General features: G+C 41.0%; 1 protein-coding gene and 1 long non-coding RNA gene across 2 annotated transcripts in view; one reads left to right on the top strand and one right to left on the bottom strand.

The window, feature by feature from the left end:
- The window catches only part of LOC127574917 (uncharacterized), a 792,285-nt gene that overhangs the window by 682,506 nt on the left and 89,646 nt on the right, over nucleotides 1–20,133 (bottom strand). The window lies entirely within an intron of this gene.
- The window catches only part of LOC127574891 (signal-induced proliferation-associated 1-like protein 2), a 441,777-nt gene that overhangs the window by 333,886 nt on the left and 87,758 nt on the right, over nucleotides 1–20,133 (top strand). The window contains 1 exon segment of the mRNA XM_052024377.1: nucleotides 635–892. Within this exon segment, the coding sequence (XP_051880337.1) occupies nucleotides 635–892 (258 nt within the window).

A 20,133-nucleotide genomic window follows, 5' to 3' on the forward strand; every position in this document is an offset into this window, starting at 1 on the left:
AGCATATTTGGTTCCACCATGCTTGTGGTAAAAATATAATTCTGAAACAGCTGTGGTATCTTGCAGCATTAATTAGTGCTATTCATGTGTCACATATGGCAACCCTAACCCCTCCCTTCACCAACACCCACCCCCACCCCCCCACTCTGCTCATGTCACCGAGAGTACTACAGTATAAGTTATAAATGAGGCCTAAGCTCATTCATTGATTCAATAACATGTTTCAGATCTATGGGAGAGAGTAAATAACCCAATGCATTCAAATCTCTACTTCTGACACAGTTATTTTCAACTCTGCTCTTGGCAGAAACTCGATGAAGAATGATGAAGAGTATCTGCTGCTCTACACACCTGGGTTTATTGTGCATTATTCAAAGGATTAAGTCTGGTGCCCCATGGGTCCCTGTAGTCCAGTCAGACCAGCCAGCTGCATCTGGAGGTGTTGTGAGGTCTGCTTTAATCGTGAGAAACAAGGTCACCCCTATTGGACAGCAGTGTCATTTGTGTTTTATATTTCATTACTTTGCTCTGATTCTTTATTTCTGATGCTGGGTGGGAGGAAGGGTGAGGGGTTATACTGTATTCAAGGTTATTGTACCCTCATCTAACAAACCAAATATTCTTTGTTGGGCAGAGGCTGCTCAGAACTATACAGGATACCGATGGTTGAATACAAAGTGGACAATGAAGGCACACCTTGTGAGTTCAAAACCCCCTTCAGAAGAAACACCACATGGCACCGAGTAGCCACACCTGCTGGGCAACCAGTTTCCCGGTCCTCCCCCATACAAGGAGCAGCTGACAGACTTCAATCTCAGCAAATGTTGCAGCAGGTCCACACAGCTATCCCTCGCAGTACTTCCTTTGACAGAAAGCTGCCAGATGGCGTGAGGTAATACTCATCTTAATTCCTATTGCGCTGCTGGAATTTTGCCTCTGTAGTGCCACAGTCAACACAAGGGGCTGCAAATGAAGCTCGCTTGCTAATTGTATGCAACACTGATGGGTGCATAATGCTTTGAGGGTGGATTTAATACAGCAACCCCACTAGGCTAGCAACTGAAATGAGTGCTGTCTGAAGGAGAGACAGCTGTGAATTGTCTAACTGCAGTGTAGCTTTAGGGGGTAGCAAAGGTAAATCTTGACAGCAGTTGCACTGATGATTTATTTAGCTATTTGTATTCCATTGAAGAATTTAAAGTGTTCTCAGATGTTTTCTATATTCATTTATGAATGTGCTTGTTAAGTGAGCTTGCAAGTGTAAATATTTATCTCAGTAGAATGATGTGTGCATATCTCTCCAAGGCCCCTGTTTGTGAGAGGGGAAGAGCACATTTAAAAATACCAGCACCAATCCAGATGTACTAATTGTAGTTTGGGGCTAGGGAGATACAACATTCAAAATTCGCAGTGAATTCCCTCTGATCACTGCTGCCACTCCTACCTTTTCCACCTTCCACCTTCCATATTTTTTTCAGGGTCAGCTGTAGCTGGTAGTGGATAAGGCAGAGGATGCCTTTTTCCTTTGGAATTGATGTTGCTTTTGACCACTTGTACTGGAGGGAAGTATTTGTGTGAGAACAGTTCCCACTTGCTCCAAACAGCAGTCAGAATAACTGCCATTAGAATTTGGGACGCTGCTGAAGGCAGAAAATAAAGAACTTGTATTTATGTAGTGTCCCAAAAGCCAGTGAAATACTTCTGAAGTTTGGTTACTTGCAATATGGGAAAGCACAGCAGCCAATTTACACATAAGAAGATCCTACAATCAGCTGTGCAGTCAGGGAGGGCCAGCTTTTTGGGGGATGTGAATAAAAGTTATGTATTGTTGATCCCCAATAGCAGATTTGCAACGAAATGCCTCCTGTAGAATACAAAAAAAACTCTTCCCAAGGTGATTCATAAATGGATATTATGGAAGTTGACTCTGCCAGGAAGGAGAAATTCAAGTTGAGCAGATTCTGTTGAGGAAAAAGAGAAGTCATAGTGTGATTTATAACAAAATATGGTCCAATGTACCTTACCCCTTCAGGGAGCTATCCAATTATTTTTTCCCCATTCTTCCCTCCAGTTTCTAGACTGGGGTAGAATCACCAAACTTTCTGGCATTTACCCACGTTCACACCAATTCTCAGCAGGATCAGTACAGAATGCCAGTGTTAAAACTTTGTAGGCTACATTTTCTGCCTCTGAAACTCCTGCAGGCCCTGTTGTTGCCTGGTATTCCCTCTAGTTTAAATGCAAGGTAATCTGTACTGTTACTGTGGCACAATGTTCATGAAGCAGTGAGAATTCTCTGTTTTGCCCTCTAGTCCCAGTGCAATCCTTGTGCCTTTGAGCAGCCTTCAGCAACAATTTCACAAGGGGCATTGCCTGCTTAATCAACTTAAAAAGATGCATACACTGCAATCTGTAGGTCTTTTGAAATAAAAGTAAACAAGAAGCCCAATGACTCATTCAATCTTTTATGTATCCGATCCTTGTACCAACAAACTTGGATCACATTGACACAAACGCAGGATAAATTTGTTGTCAAATGAATAGCATGCAGAAATCAAAATGGAGATCCTAAATTGCAATTTAAATTGATGACATTTATTGATTGAGCTACATTGTAAAGCAATACAGTTAATTTCCGATTGATTGATTTCTCTTCATTCATGTCCTGTTTGTTCTGCACCACCTCCCCCACCTAACCAGCCCTCGAGCTGTTCATGTTAATTATTCCCTTTGGACTGTTTGAGTTCTGAACCCTGTGGACAGCAGTGGTGTTCACAGAGATGGAGAATGCAATTAGAAGCTGTTCAACCTGCCTTCCCTCCCTCCCCCAAAAATAAGGCGGGCACCTGCAGCTGGAATATAACACTTCCTTCCCTGTGTGAATTTCTTAATCTTATTTTTAGATAAGCAAAAATGAAACAAAAACTGTCTGAAAACAAGATTATAATCTCTCAAACGAAACTCATAAAAAGTTAAATGCAAAGGATTAAAATTCTCTTGTCAAAATAAGCTGTGTCATATTTCCAAAATATGATGGAGCAGCTTATTCTGGGAATCTGCTACCTACAATCTGTCAAAAATGTGTGTAGTGATGAAATAAGAGAAATACTAAATGCTTTTTTGCACACTGGTTCAGAGAATGACCAAATGAAATCCACTGCCATTAAACTGCAGCCCGACTGCATATTTTAGCTCAGCTGCAAAGAATAAATATCAGATCTGTCACTTGACCTGACCTGGATGTAGGGTGGAGCTGACAGGTTTGAGATATATTGCATTGTTTATTCTATTTAACAATAAAGGCTCATTATAATTCTCGTTTTACTATTGCGACACAATCAATGGGTTTAATAAATAGGAAGGTTAAATTAATATTGTTAGTTAATTAATTATTTTCCATGTTGTCCAGGAAATTCTTATCTAAATAATATTATTTCAATTGTAGATCAAAAAGGAAATGCAACAAAGCACAGGAACAATAGCCAAGATCCAACCATGAGGAAGGTGTATAAATAATTTATAGAAATGCCTTCAGAGTTGAAATCAATCTTGGCAATGGTTGGGAAGTGATATAAAGCACCACAGTATTAAGCAGCACCACAGAGGTTATTGAGAATGAAAAGAAATGCAAATTATTGAAAGGGACAGATGTGGAAATATTTAAATTTGGGCTTTAGAAACCCAAGCTTCACATGTGCTGAACATTGATATCAATAAACAAGTGAGGAAGCAACTTAACAGTTAAGGCAGAGGATCCAACCAAATGCTGTAAATGGTGGACAACATGCAGGTTTTATTAACAATTGTGCAAAAGAGCCATGAGGAAAGACCATACAAACACTGTTAGCCATGTAGCAAGTTCACTTTGTATGGATGGGAAGGAAAGGCTGGAGGTTACAGAGTAGCAGTTGAGGAAATGTTAATGAAATGCTGCCAGATTGGAAGCGATGCTTTAAACCATGCTATGAAGTTGCAGAGCGATGTGATCTGATCAGTTTTAAGGATGGGCCAGGGCTAAGCATTAGTCAGGGCACAAGAAAATTTGGAAACCTTTGTTAGCAGATGGGATTAGTGCAGATGGTAATTGATGGCTGGCACAGGCTTAGTGGGCTGAAGGGCCTACTTCTTGGTATCATTTTTGTCTATTAGAAAGGGAAGATGATGATTTGAATAATGGTATTTCTAACAAAGAAGCATTCTCTCAATAATAAAGTGCCAGCCAACCTTATGCGCTCAAGTCTCTGGTGTAGGGCTTGATCCCAAAACTTCAGACATTGAGGCAAGAGTGCTGCCACCAGACAGAAAACTCCCACCAATGCTGGCAGTCCTGTTCCAGTAGCCTACGGGTCCTTCAGAAACGGTCATTTAAAAACAAAATCAGTGCAATATGATCAGAGGGACAAGACAACCACTTACAGTACGACTCTGATAATCCGGCACACAGTGCTGGATTAGGAAATCTTGAAGACTATTGGATATTATCCAATATTAATACCCCAATGCATTTTTAATTTGCATTTTTTGATGCCACACAGTATTACACTACGTTTCCCAGTGTACCAGATAATTTCAAAGAAAGCATGGGAAATGGGACCCTGGTGAGTTGAAAGAGAGTGCAGGAACCACAGCCCCAGCGAGTAGAATAGGAGTATGGGAACTGCAGTCTGGAGGAGTCGGAAGGGATGCAGGAACCCATGTCCCAGCAAGATGGAAAGGAGCGTGGTAACCAAGTACCCAGCGAGTGGAAAGGGAGCATGGAAACTGGGGCCCCTGTGAGTGAATGGGGAATGCAAGGACCAAGGTGTTGGCAAGTAAGAAGGGAGCACAGGAACCAGGGACTTGGTGAGTTAGAAGGGGCGCAACAAACATTACCTGGTGAGCCAGGTGCCAAACCATCGGGATCCATGCAATACACAAAGTGCTGGAGGAACTCAGTGGGGTCAGGCAGCAGCTATGGAGGGAAATGGACAGTTGACAGTTCGGGTCGAGACCCTTCACCTGGACTGGAAAGAGGGGAAATAGCAAGTATTAAAAAGGTGGAAGGAAGGGGTGGAGCAAGAGCTGGCAGATGATAGGTCAATCCAAGTGAGGGGGCTCAGATCTATTGACCAAGAGAAGGTGAAGATAAGCTCCCTTGTAGAACTGATGAAAACACTGTTAGAGGTACCCCATTCTCCTCACTGGGGCAACTGTAGTGCAGGGTTTCCACAATTTTTATTCAGCACCATAAAGGATCAGCAATATATTACCAGGTTCAGATGATATGTCACTTGAAGGAGAGCTTGCACATAGTGCTGGTCTCAATCAAATGATGCTCCTGTTCAAATCCTGCCCTTGGATGTATGTAATCAAATAAAACCTTGGCAAGTGACTCAGCAAGTCTTGTGGATGCATTACAACCATTACAGGATGCTGATGCTGCTCTCCATAAAACAGATCATCAAAAATTGCCCTCTGTGTCCTTTCTTGCAACAAGTCACATTTATATATTAGTCCTGTCCTTACTGATATGCGTTGGTTCAGAGTTAAGCAAAACCTTGATGTTAAAGCTCTCAACCTTCTTTTCAAATCTAGCCATGCCCCTTCCCAATCTCTATAATCTCCTACCACCCTTCAACATCCAATATATTTGTGCTGTTCTAGCCCTCTGAGATATCGTCACTTCTCTGACTCACAAGATATTTGCCTCTTCTAAACCCCCTGAGATATCTGCATTTTGTAACCTTAAATTACCATAGAACCATAGAACAATACGGTACAATACAGGCCCTTCGGCCCACCATGTTGTGCCGCCCTTCAAACCACACCTAAGACTATCTAACCCCCTTCCTCCCACATATCCCTCTAACTTAAATTCCTCCATATGCTTATCTAACAATCCCATAAGCTTTCTTAACTACCCTATCCACCTGCGAGGCAACTTTCAGTGATCTGTGGATATGAACCCCCAGATCCCTCTGCTCCTCTACACTGCCCAGAATCCTGCCATTTACCTTGTACTCCACCTTAGAGTTTATCCTTCTAAAGTGTGCTACCTCACACTTCTCTGGATTGAACTCCATCTGCCACCTGTCAGCCCAGATCTGCATCCTATCAATATCCCTCTGCAAGCTTCAACAGCCCTCCACACTATCCACAACACCACCAATCTTTGTGTCATCTGCAAACTTGCTAACTCAGCCTTCCACCCCCTCATCTAAGTCGTTAATAAATATCACAAAAAGTAGAGGTTCCAGAACCAATCCCTGCGGGACACCACTAGTCACAGCCCTCCAATCCGAATGCACTCCCTCCACCAAAACCCTCTGCTTTCTACAGGCAAGCCAATTTTGAATCCACACAGCCAAGCTTCCCCGGATCCCTTGGCCTCTGACCTTCTGAAGAAGCCTACCATGCGGAACCTTGTCAAACGCCTTACTAAAATCCATGTAGACCACATCCACTGCGCTACCCTCATCAATCTTCCTGGTCACCTCCTCAAAGAACCTGCACTCTACTGCCCTACCAGCACTTCCTGCATTTTCTGAATGTTGCAAGATATCTTAACTCTTTAAACATTCAAGACATTGGCATGCTTCTACCGCCAATGATAGCTGCAACCTTCCTGAGATACTTGCACACTTCTACCCCCCCCAAGATATATGTGTCCTTCTACCCCCGAGATAGCTGCACCTTCTATCTCCGCATCGAGATATCCACGCCTTTTTACCCCCCCCCACTGAGATATCCGAGGTCTTCTACCCCCTCCAAGATATCCACACCCTTCTACCCCCCCGAGATATCCATGCACTTCTGCTCCCGACCGAGATATCTGCACCCTTCGACACCCCCAAGATATCTGCACCTTTCTACCCTCTGCCGTGGTATCTGCACCCTTCAACCCTATGTTGCGATATCTGTGCCCTTCTACCCCCATCAAGATATCCGCTCCCTTCTACCCCTTCACTGAGATACCCACACCCTTCTACAACCCCTGCTCCGATATCCATGCTTGCTAACTCACTTCCACCAAGTTACCTGCACCCTTCACCCTCAAGATATCCGTACCCTTCTACCCCTTACTTAGTGAGATATCTTCGCCCAATTACCTCCCTGCCCCCAGATATCTGCAACTTTTTACTCTGCTGAGATACCTGCATTCTCCCGGTCTCATTCTCATCCTGAATTGAACTAATGGTGTCAAAAAAAATGGAAGTGGTTGTTCATGATGAGCTGGGTGAGTTGGAGTTCTCAATCAAGCAATCTGCTTTGTCCTTTTTTCCTGGAAAGTACTGAGCTTCCTGAGTGTTTGTGGAGTTGCAATCTTCCAGGCCTGAGGAGAGTATTCCATTACTCTCCTGGCTTGTGCCTTGATGATAGCATTGTATACATTGCAGCCACAGTGCGGCGATTTCTGTGTCACAAACTTAGATACAGATGTGAAGTGACAGGATAATGTTGTAAAACTGTATCTAAATAAAGCACTGGCTAACTTCAAATGCACATCCTTGCAGCCTGTATTTGAGATATTTACTTACATGCTTTTGTGAGAATCCAATACTTTTACCATTAGGGCTTTATGAACTGGTTTTATTTGAAATGATATGAAAGTGGAATTTTGTTTTTGCAATGTTTACTAAACCTATACCTTTTTTTCTTCTTGCTGAATATCTTATAAAATTCCCTTATCAACCGTTTTTATACGAGGTACTCATTATCAATCCTCCACATAGGACTCCCCATTGATTTTGCTTCCCCTGAACTTTCCACTCCAGAGATTGGAGCACGTAATTCAGGCTGACACTCTAGTACAAAATTGCATGAGTGATGCATGAGTTCTACTTTCCTGATGAAACATTAAACCGAGGCTCTGTCTGCTCCTGCAGATGTTAAAAATCCTGTGACACTGTCTTGAGGAAGAGCAGCAGAGTCTTCTGGTGCCCTAGCACAAAAAAAAGGCAAATAGAATGTAGCCCTTCATTGCAAGGGGGGGTGGATTAAAAGAGGAAGGAAGTTTTGCAACAATGGTATTGGGCTTTGGTGAGGCTACATCTGGAATATTGGTCTTAAGGCAGGATATACTTGCCCTGGTGGTGGTGAAGGTTCACTAGATCGAAGGTAGAAAATGGAGCAGATACTCTCCGGAGTTTGGAAGAATCAGAGTTGTACAGCACAGAAATAGGCCTTCTTTTGCCCATCTATACTAATCCATTTTGCTCACATTAGGTCTGTGTCCTTCCATGCCTTGCCTATTTCATTGCATTTCTAAATGTCTTTTAAGCATAGTGATTGTATCTGGTTCCCCCACCTCTTCTGGCAGTGAGTTCCAGATATCAACCACTCTCTGTGTTTATAAAAAAAAGCTTTCCCCTCAAATCCCCTTTAATACTCCTTCATCCCATCTTAGCCTATGCCCTCTTATTTTTGATACCTCTACCATAAGAAAAAGATTTTGACCATCTACCCTATGTCTCTTATAATTTTATATACTTCTGTCAGGTCACCCCTCAGTTTCCTTCATTCCAGGGAAAACAAAACATATATCACAAACAAGGGTCCCAGTATTAATCCCTGTGGTACACACTGGTCACAGACTTCCAATCAGAAAAGCATCTTTCTACCATACCCTTTTCCTCCTATCACTAAGCCAATTTTGGATCCAATTAGCCAACTTGCCTTGGATCCCATATGCTATAATCTTCTGGACCATCCTACCATGTGCAGCCATGTCATATGCCCTACTGAAGTCCAAAAAGATGATACCTACCACCCTCCCTTCTTAGTTACTTCCTTAAAAAAACTCAGTAAAATTTATTAAGAAAGTATTTCCCCTGCACAAAGCCATGCTGAGTATCCCTAACTGGCTCCTGCTTTTCCAACTGTATATAAATTCTATCCCTTAGGATTTTCTCCATTAATTTTCCTACCACTGATGTAAGGCTCACTGGCCAGTAGTTACCTAGTTTATTTCTGCTGCCCTTCTTAAATAAAGGAACAGCATTAGCTATCCTCCAGTCTTTTGGCATCTTCTCCTGTGGATAATGAAGATGCATCAATTCCTGTCAGGACCCCAGCTATCTCCTCCCTTGCTTCCCATAGTATCCTGGGATAGATCTCATCAGTCCCTGGGGATTATTCAACCTTTATGCATCCTATGACATCTAACACTTCTTCCTTCTTAATACTGACCTTCAGGTAACCCATGTAACCCTCCCTGAATTCACCATCTTCCACATATATATTCTTGGTGAATATAGATGAGAAGTATTCCTTTAGAATGAGATGATCTCTTTGAAATACATAAGATTTTGAGGGGGGTTGATAGTAAAAGTGCTATAACAATATTTCCACTGTGGAAGGGTGTGGAACCAGTGGGTAGGGATCAATCACAAGAAAAATGAGAAGGAGTTTCTCCTCTGAGGGCTATGAATCTTTAGAATTTTCCATACTATAGAGCTGAGAATGCTGAGTGTTTAGGTATTTTTAAGGCTGAGTTGGTTTTTGGAGTGCATGAGAGTCAAGGGTTATGGAGATCTGGCAGATAAATGGAATTGAGGCCAAAGATCTTATTGAATGATGGAGCATTTTCAAAGAGTCAAATGGCCCACTTCTTTTCTCAGTTCTTATGTTCAAATGTTCTTACTTATTCCTCAACCAGCATTCCAGCATTACTGGTCACTTATTGCTGTATTTGGGATCTGGCTGTGTGAAAATTGGCTTCTGCACTTCACACAATGCAGATTCACTTAAAAAATTCTTTGTTGTTTTGCGAGAGTAAGATAATGAAGTACATTGTGTGAAAATGTCTTTTGTAGTCAGTGCCTTTCCACAGTGCCATAGTTATATAAAACAGACACAGATGGAGAATTTCAAATAGTCAATAGCTCATTCAGACACACCTTCATCCCATCACTGAGACATGAGGATTAGTCACTCACTGACAACAGTGATGGTTTACAGGATCGAAGTAATAACAAATAGACCACTTTAATCATTCATTCCTCCTTTGACCTTGAAAGTTCCTTCAATGCTTTGGGTAACACCAGTTCTCTAGGGCCATCAGCATTCCAAAGGTCTCTTGCCTTAAGTATTGTGTGTCAGATTTCATATTGGGATTCTGGATTTGTCTGATCAGCGATACAGAGAGATGCAATTTACTTTTTCTATTAATAGGATTAGACCATCTGCTGCAAGGCAGGTGTGGAGTATCGGTTTCATTTGGAGGTGAAGAAATCTAATTGTGTTTATGAAATGCTTGCAGAAATGTAACGTTCACATCAACCAAGTATTACCCATATATATCTAATTTCAGAACTGTCTGCTGTGTTTCTTAAATTATCTATTACAAATATTTGTATGTGACAAAGCACATATAATAGAAATGGCTAGCTAGGCAGCAAGATTGGTCTTACATAGCCCCAGTAATACTTTGGTAATAAAATTGACACCAAAAACATACATGGGTTCTGACTGTCTTAACAATTCACTTGTGCATTAATAACCTTCAGCTAACATATTCAAGATATTGTGTCAATGTTTTGAACTGAATTGTTTGTAGTATATTAAAGAATTTTATTTCTATAACACTTTTCATGATCTCCGGCTTTCCCAAGGTGTTTGCTGCCAATGGAGTAATTTTGACTTTTCATCAGTGTTGTGAAATGCAACAACCAATTTTGTCAAAACAATCTCCCACAAACAATACTGGTCCAAATTTTGTATGGAAATGTCCAGAGATCTCCCCTTAACTATTGATGTTTGTCCAAGCAACTACCACAACTTAGAAATATCAGTGCACATGTGGATGTCCGAAAGTTGCGCTGTAGTTTTGCTGAGTGCTCTGACATTCAGAAGAGAGCAATTGGGGGAATTTCCCACCACATGAACTTTACTAGTTTGGCACCTAAAGAATCTCTTCATTTCATTGGAAGAGAATGGGTATGAGAGATGAAGGTAACGATAAATTAATTTAGATTTTTGTTTTTTATAATTTTAATTATTATAAATTGTTTTAATAGTTATAACTGTTTGAACAGTTTTTAATAGATGTTTCTGAATGTTAGAAGGATTCAGCATCTTTCAAAGTTTTAGACGGCCAGATAAATGAGTGAGTTTTCCACTCCAGGACATCCAAGATGTCCAACTTCTTCACTAACCGTGGCTTCCCCCTACTGTGGTCGAGAGAACTTGCACCCGCACCTCTGCACTCACCCCCCACCCCTCCCAGACCCAACAGGGTTAGGGTCCCCCTTGTCCTCACATTTCATCCCACCAGCCTACATATCCTACACATCATTCTCTGCCATCTCCAAGGGATCCCACCACCGAGTACATCTTCCCCTCTCCTCCATGCTCTCTGCAACTCCCTAGTTCACTCCTCCCTCCCCACCCATCCCGCTCCCACCCCGGGGACTTTCCACTGCCCCTGCCACAGGTGTAACACCTGCCCCTACACACCTCCATCACCTCCATCCAGGGACCCAAACAGTCCTTTCAGGTGAGGCAGAGATTTACCTGCACCTCCCCTAATATCATCTACTGCATTTGCTGCTCCAAGTGTGGCCTCCTCCAGATTGGCGAGACCAAACACAGACTAGGTGACGATTTCGCAGAACACCTGCACCCCATTTGTAACTGCAATCTGCATCTCTTCATTGCCAGTCACTTCAACTCCGCCTCCCACTCCATCACCAATATGTCAGTCCTCTGCACTGCCAGGAGAAGTCCAAACACAATCTGGAGGAACAACACCTCATTTTCCATCTTGGGACCTTACAGCCTAATGGGATGAACATCGATTTCTCCCACTTTAAGTAAACCAACCCCCCCCCACCCCCCCCACCCAACCATGCATCTACTTTTCTTCCCTTTCCTAGCCTAACTCTCTTGTTTTCTCCTTGCCATTTTCTCTCTTTCCTTCCCTCCCCCCCACCCCCCTCCATGCCGCCTGCCTCCATACCTTGAAGCTATCCCCCGGTGGATCTGCTCTCCCCTCCTCCCCTGCATCTGCCTATCACTATCTCTTATCTGCATCTACCTGTCACCACCCTGTGCCCTCCCTGCCTCCCCTCATTTGTCCACCTATCACTGCTGTTTTTCCCACCTATTTTCCCTTTTCCTATCTTCAGTCCTGCAGAAGGTTCCTGACCCGAAACGTTGACTGTTTTTCTCCACGGATGCTGCCTGGTCTGCTGTGATCCTCTGGCATCTTGTTTTTTCATCTGGATTCCAGCATCTGCAGTCCTTTGTTTCTCTAAATGAGTGGAAACACCATAAATGACTGTAAGTTCTCCCAGCAGTTGTGAGGGCAGGGCTTATTCTGCTCTCTCTCTCTCTCTCTCTCCCCCTTCCCCCACCACCACCCCCCCCAACCCTCCTTCCCAAGCAGAGGGTGGCAGAAGGTTGTGCGTTTATGTGGGGCCTCGCCACAGCAGCTGGTCTGCAAGTTCCCTCTGGTGGATTCACACAAGATAAATCTGTACTTGCTTTGGAAATCAGCAATGACAATGACCAGATAATCTATATTCGGTAATGTTGATTGAGAGGTTAAAATTGACCAGATCTGTTCAAAATAGTGCCATGGGAAATATTCCATCCAATTGAAAGAGGGTCAAAAGGTGATCTATCTGAAAGTGTGAGACTCCTTTAATATTGCATAGGGATTGCCAGCCTGTATTCTTCTTTTCAAGTTTCTGGAGTGGGACAAGCCCACAATCTCCTGACAGAGGTGCAAGTGCTACCAGTGGGCCACAGCTGATGTTATTCAGAAAATACTTTTAATCATAGGTAGTAGCATTATTCGATGTTTTGAGCAAAGGCAAATAACAAGATGAGTGCTCATTCTGTATTATTAATGGAAACAGCTGAATTTACATCAAGGAACAAACAAAAGAATTGGTGAAAGGTGGATCCATTACACCAGAACATCAGCCTTAATTGTAGCCCATTTCTTGACCAGACTCGTACTGAAGCTGACTATGCCAGATTGAGAATTTTCTGTTTTGGGGGTGGGGAGCGAGGGAGACTTAAAGAGGAGGATGAAGTGTTCAAAATTAAACTCTCTCTTCTTTCATTGTATGTGTGTAGGAGGAATATTTTTGTTGGTGGTGAAGGGTTTGTGTCAACACTTAGCTGCTGCTTTGTGATCAGTAGTGGCACAAGTGCAGATGTGCACATTATCCTCCCTAGAACTTGATGCATTTCCTCCCCACTCACATTGTATTAAACATTTTATTTATGAGAGACCTAATTGTTCCCAGACTGCACAAGCAGTCTTGAGACCTATTCTACTACAGTTATGAAGTACGCTGGTATATAACTGGAAGGACATTTTCATTGTCAGTTTTTGATTATCCTTCAGATGTTTTCCTTCTACTTTGTAAGGTTTCAGTTTTGATCAATGGGAAATCCTGTCCATCTTTCAAGGAGTCCTGTCCTCACAATGAGGTCTATTTTTTTTGCACATGATTATGTCATTTTCAGCTGAAGCTGCTTCAGTTCATTATGTTTTACTTTATTATAGAACATGTTTGGAAGTGACAAAAGACTGGTTAAGTATAGGTCCTCCCCAGGTTATGAATGCCCAACTTACGTTCATACGATCAAGTGTTTGGGAGACCGTCATGATGGATGGGATGGATTTGCTGACTGCTGCAGGCATCTTCTGCCAGGTGGGAACAGGGCATTTCTGCATGCCTTCTCTCCACAACCAATTACTCCCCAACCACCCCCACCCCACCCTGAGCCACAACAATCGGGGGCTGGGTCAAGCTGAACAGAGCTGGGATCACTAAGCAGACTTGCTTGCTCACTCACTCACCCACTGAGTCAGTGAGGCGAGCTGGCAGCTGCTCTTCCCATGCCTGCTCACTCTCTCGTCACAGCTGTTTCTGGGATACAAACAGTTCTCGGGAACGGAACCCTGTTGTACCCTATGGACTGCCTGGAAGAGAGTGCTCCTTTGCTTTTTTCTTTCATTCATTGCTTTCCATGCTCTCTTAACTGCATTGGTTATTTCCCTGGTGTATGGTCTGTCACTGCTGAGTAGATCCCTGTCCCTTGCCCAGTGAAGCCATGGGTGTGAGTTCCATCCCTTCCATCACCCCTTCCTGCCCTCAGTCAGTTTCAAGAAGCAGATTTGTATCCTCTTTCAAAGTGCATGTGGGATACTGTGGCACTAATGCGATCTTCTCCAGCTAGGGATGCAGGGTATCCAGAACATGGAAAGCTGAGGTCCGATGTAGCAAATACCAAAGGTTGACCACTGTGTCTCCCACAACCCCCAGATCACTTGATCACTGTGCCACAGGATCCAGGTCGGTGGGATGGTATGACACAGGCATATTCCTCTATCTTAAGTCAACCTCACACAAACACCATTCCTCATTTTTGTTTTTCACAATGAGATATATCTGGCTGCCTGGAGGGCTACTCCAAGCCCTCACTATGCTGTCATGGGGGCTTAATGTTTGCTGGACCAGACTGGAGCCTTATCCCTATCCTAGCCCCTTGCTGGGCTGTACTGGAGGTTTACCTCTCCCCTAGACCCTGATTGGACCTCAGTGGTAGCTTACCTCTACCCTAAATTCTCTCCTTTCCATAATGGAGACTTGCATCTCCATCAGGCCCTCTTTGGACACACTGGAAACATCCCTAACCCAGACCTTTGGTCATACTGAAAACTTACTACTGCTACAGGCTCTTACTGGGCTCTGCTGGAGGCCTACCCAAGACCTGCTTAGGCACATGAAAAGACATTTTACTGTTTAGCTGCTTGATGATCATGCTTGTCGTGGAAGCTGCAATCTCCACACATTTTGTTTGTCTGCACAACTCTTCTCAGCTCAGAGACTTTTCTCTGGTAACAAGCTCAACAGGCAGCCTCTCCACACTGAGCAGGGAGGCAATTCATTGCTGGATTTACACCAGATTCCAAGTACAGCAGCACTCTCAGTAATGCATCTCTCTATAAGTATTGAAATAATAACTCCTTTTATTAATTTAGTGCTCTTGATCCTGGTCAAGCATCCTGCATGCTAAGCAAGGTACCAGTGTATGTCGTGGACTTGTGTCCAACCAAGCACTCAGTGAAAGGCCATTTTTTGACTTCTGCCAGTCTGTGGAAATCTGGAACAAACCAACCAGTGTCACATTTCTTCCCTTTGAAATCAAGCACTTGGGTACTGTGTCGTATCATTTGTGGAAAATTTACTGGTTTAGGTTTTCAGTGAATAGGGTGTGGATGTAGTTGGAAGAAATGACTGATACAAGCAGCAAACAAAGTTGATTAATGACAGCAGAGAGGAAGAAAACATCTGCCTTAAGTTACAAATGGGTAGAGTGAAAGGTAAAATGAAGTAGAGTTAGAGAAGGCTTGTGTGGATTATTGGAGTTTTTTGAGGAAATCTCAGGTAGGGTGGATAAGAGAGAGGCTGTAGATGTTGTGTATTTAGGCTTTCAAAAGGCCTTCGACAAGGTGCCGCACAAGAGGCTGATTAATAAGATAAGAGCTCATGGAATTACAGGTAGGATAACCGAATGGGTGGAGCATTGGCTGGTTGGCAGAAAGCAAAGGCTGGGAATAAAAGCATCCTGTTCTGGTTGGCTACTGGTTACTAGTGGTGTTCCGCAAGGGTCGGTGTTGGGGCTGCTTCTTTTTACTCTGTACACTAACGATTTGGATGATGGAGTAAATGGTTTTGTGGCTAACTTTGCAGATGACACCAAGATAGGTGGAGGAGTAGGGAGTATTGAGGAGACAGGAAGGTTGCAGAGAGACCTAGATAGTTTAGGAGAATGGGCAAGGAAATGGCAGATGAGATTCAATGTTGAGAAATATGCAGTTGTACACTTTGGGAACAGAAATAAACGGGCAGATTATTATCTAGAAGGGGAGAAAATTCAAAGTACAGAAGTACAAAGGGATTTGGGGGTACTCGTGCAAGATACCCTAAAGGTTAACCACCAGGTCGGATCGGCGATAAGGAAAGCGAATGCTATGTTGGCATTCATTTCGAGAGGTATAGTGTATAAAAGTAGGGAAGTGTTGATGAGGCTCTATGGGGCACTAGTGAGGCCTCATTTGGAATACTGTGTACAGTTTTGGGCCCCATATCTTAGGAAGGATGAGCTGATGTTGGAGAGGGTTCAGAGATTTACGAGGATGATTCCCGGAACAAAAGGGCTTACATATGATGAGTGTTTGTTGGCTCTTGGACTGTACTCACTGGAGTACAGAAGAATGAGAGGGGACCTCATAGAAATATTTAAAATGTTGAAAGGACTAGACAGAGTAGATGTGGCCAAGCTGTTTCCCTTGGTGGGTGAGTCCAGGACCAGAGGGCACAATCTTAGAATTAGAGGGTACCGGTTTAAAACAGAGATGAGGAGGAATTTCTTTAGCCAGAGGGTAGTGACTTGATGGGATTCCTTGCCACGTACAGCAGTGGAGGCCAGATCATTGGAGGTGTTTAAGGAGGAGATAGATAGATATCTAATTAGTCAAGGTATCAAGGGATATGGGGATAAGGCTGGAAATTGGGGTTACAATAGTTTTTTTCTCCCCATTTCTCATTTCTTTTTTCTTTTTCTTTTTCCCTTTCTTTTTTTCTTCTTTCCCTTTTCTTTGGAGCAGACTCAATGGGCCGAATGGCCTACTTCTGCTCTCTTGTCTTGTGATTATAAATACTACTATAGACAATTCAGCTGAATGGCCATTTTTGGCACTGTAAATTTAATGCATATGTGATACAATTATCCTTAAATTGTGAACATTTAACTTGTGCGTAATAGACACTGGTTACATCTTCAATCCATTGTTCTTTTCACCCAACACTAAAAGCATTTCTTTTTACAATATTTTTATTAATTCCATGAAAAAAATACAGAGTACATGCATCAAGAAAGAGAGTAAAAATACTACTGAATACATTGTGTTAAATCGTACTTGGGATTACAATACTCTAAATCAATAATCGGATATAGTAGTTAGTTAATAAAGGAAGAAAAAATTGAAATATTTTATTACAAAAAAAATCTACCCCCACTACCAAAACCCAAAGCTGTTAGATAGAAGAAACAGCAAGGAAAAAGCCTTAAAAAACATAACAGTGTCAGCCAATATCTGCGTTTTAGTCCCCAAATCAGAGATTTTGAAAATAATTCAAAAAGGGTCCCCACAGGGTTTGAAAGTCTAGGTTAGATTCAAAGACTGAACAGCGAATCTTCTCTAGATTCAAGTATGACATAGCATCCCGTAACCATTGAACATGCGTAGGTAGAGTAGCTTCCTTCCATTTAAGCAATACTGCTCTCCTGGCTATAAGAGAAATAAAAGCCAGAATATGTAAATCAGAAGCCTTCAAAGTTATATCTTTTTCTCCAACAATCCCGAATAGTGCAGTCAAAGGATTAAGTTTAAAATTTATGTTAAAAAGTACAGAAAACGTATGAAAGACCTCTGTCCAATATTTTTTAAGACTGACACGTCCAAAACATGTGAATTAAGGAAGCCTCTCCATTATTGCATTTATCACAGTAAGGAGATATATCAGAATAAAAACGGGATAGTTTATCTTTAGACAAGTGAGCTCTATGGACCACTTTAAATTGAAGGAGAGAATGATGAGCACATAATGATGAAGTATTAACCAACTTGAAAATTTCATTCCAAGTTTCCTCGGAAATTGACATCTGCAAATCTTGTTCCCAAGCGTTTTTAATTTTATCTAGTGGCACCTTACTCATTCCTAATAATCTGGCATAAATATTAGATATTGAGCCATCCTGAAAGGGTTCCATATTAAAAATTACATCTAATAAATTCTTATCGGGACACAAAGGAAAAGAATTTAATTGAGATCGAAGAAAATCTCTAATTTGTAAATATCTAAAAAAATGAGTTTTTGGTAAATTATACTTGGTAGACAATTGTTCAAATGGAGAAAGGTTTCCTCCAACAAACAGATCTTGAAAACAAGTAATACCTAATTTGTCCCACTCTTTAAAAACTACATCAGTCATAGAATGTTTAAAAAAGTAATTAGAGAAAATGGGACTGGACAAAGAAAAACTCAATAAACCAAAATATTTTCTAAATTGTAACCAAATCCTCGAGGCACGTTTAACTACTAAATTATCTGTTAGTTTATTTAATGATATTGGAAGTGAAGAACCAAGCAAAGAGATAATAGAAAATTTTTTAACAGAGTTAATTTCTGAAGAAACCCATACTGGACAAGCCTCTTGATTAATGTAATGTAACCAAAACGTAAGATTTCGTATATTGACTGCCCAGTAATAAAATCTAAAATTAGGTAAGGCTAAACCTCCATTCTTTTTAACCTTTTGAAAGTGAACTTTATTTAATCTAGGATGTTTATTATACCATATGTAAGAAGATATAATTGACTCAAGAAAGTCAAAGAAGGATTTAGGAATAAAAACAGGTAAAGCCTGAAATAGATATATAAATTTAGGTAAAATATTCATTTTAATAACATTAATTCGGCCAATCAATGATATAGAAAGAGGAGACCAACTTGATAAAACCCTTTTCACATAGTGTAGTAAGGTGAAAAAATTTTCTTTAAATAAATGCTTATAATTTTTAGTAATTGACACCCCCCAGATAGGTAAAATGATTTCTTACAATTTTAAAAGGAATGTTAATATCAAATGGTACCAAGTTATTCAGAGGAAAAAGTTCACTCTTGTATAAGTTCAATTTGTAGCCTGAAAAATGACAAAAGCAAGGAAGTAAAGAAAGCATAGGAGGTAACGAGGCTTCAACATTAGATATAAAAAGTAATAAATCATCAGCATATAGAGAAACTTTATGGTTAATACTTCTTCTGGAGATACCAAAGACATCTCTAGATTCTGGGAAAGAAATAGCTAAAGGTTCTAAGGTTCTGGTTCCACATTGAAGTTTAAAAGGTTTAGAATTTTGAAAATTAGTAAGAACTCTAGCAGAAGGGGATAAATAAAGTAATTTAATCCATTGGATAAAATCAGGCCCAAAATTAAATTTCTTTAGGGTTTTAAATAAGTAATTCTATTCAATCCAATCAAAGGCCTTCTCAGCATCTAAAGATATCACACATTCCGATATTTCCTTAGAGGGAGAATAAATAATATTCAATAAACGACAAATATTAAAATGAGAATATTGATTTTTAATAAAACCAGTCTGATCATCAGATATAATTGAAGGTAAGATATTTTCCAATCTACGGGCTAGAACTTTAGATAAAATTTTAACGTCCACATTAAGTAGCAAAATTGGTCTGTACGAAGCGCAGTCTGTTGGGTTCTTATCTTATAGATAAGACAGTTTCATTTGACCAACATAAGGTCATAACTGATACTAATGGTCATTTCGTTATAATATCAGGGAAAATAAATAATAGACCAATGGTATTGGCTAATATTTATGCTCCAAATACAGATGACCCAGGATTTTTTGAACAATTTTTCATTTCTACCAGACTTGAACTTTTATTCTTTGGTCTTGGGAGGAGATTTTAATCTCTGGTTGGATCCCAAATTAGATAGGTCATCTACTAAATTAGCGGTTCCTAATAAATCAGCTTTATTTCTTCAATTGTTTTTAATGAAAACTGGGGTTATTGATGCCTGGCGTTTTTTGCATCCAGAGGATAAGGAATATTCCTTTTTCTCTCATGTTCACCATACATATTCTAGGATTGATTACTTTTTTATTGATAACCAAATGATTTCATCAGTTCGATCCTGTGACTATAAAGAGATTGCTCTTTCAGATTATGCTCCTGTGCTTCTCTCTTTAAATTTCCCTGGGCTCCCTCAGACAAATAGATTTTGGCATTTTAACCTAACCTTGTTATCTGATAAAAAAAATTTCCAATTTATGGAGAAACAAATTACTCTTTTTTTAAAAGAGAATTCGTCGGAAGAGATTTCTAGTCTTATCGTTTGGGATACTTTCAAAACCTTTATTAGAGGTCAAATTATTTCTTATACGGCAAGCAGTAGGAAAAAAGCTGATAGAGAAAGAGCTGATCTAGTTGATCAATTGAAACTATTAGATCAAAAATATGCTTTGGATCCAGATCCGGTTTTATTATAAAAGGCGAGTTGAAATTAAAACTAAATATGATCTTCTTTTAACTTATC

This window comes from Pristis pectinata, chromosome 10, assembly GCF_009764475.1.
Source record: "Pristis pectinata isolate sPriPec2 chromosome 10, sPriPec2.1.pri, whole genome shotgun sequence".
Classification (NCBI taxonomy): Eukaryota; Metazoa; Chordata; class Chondrichthyes; order Rhinopristiformes; family Pristidae; genus Pristis; species Pristis pectinata.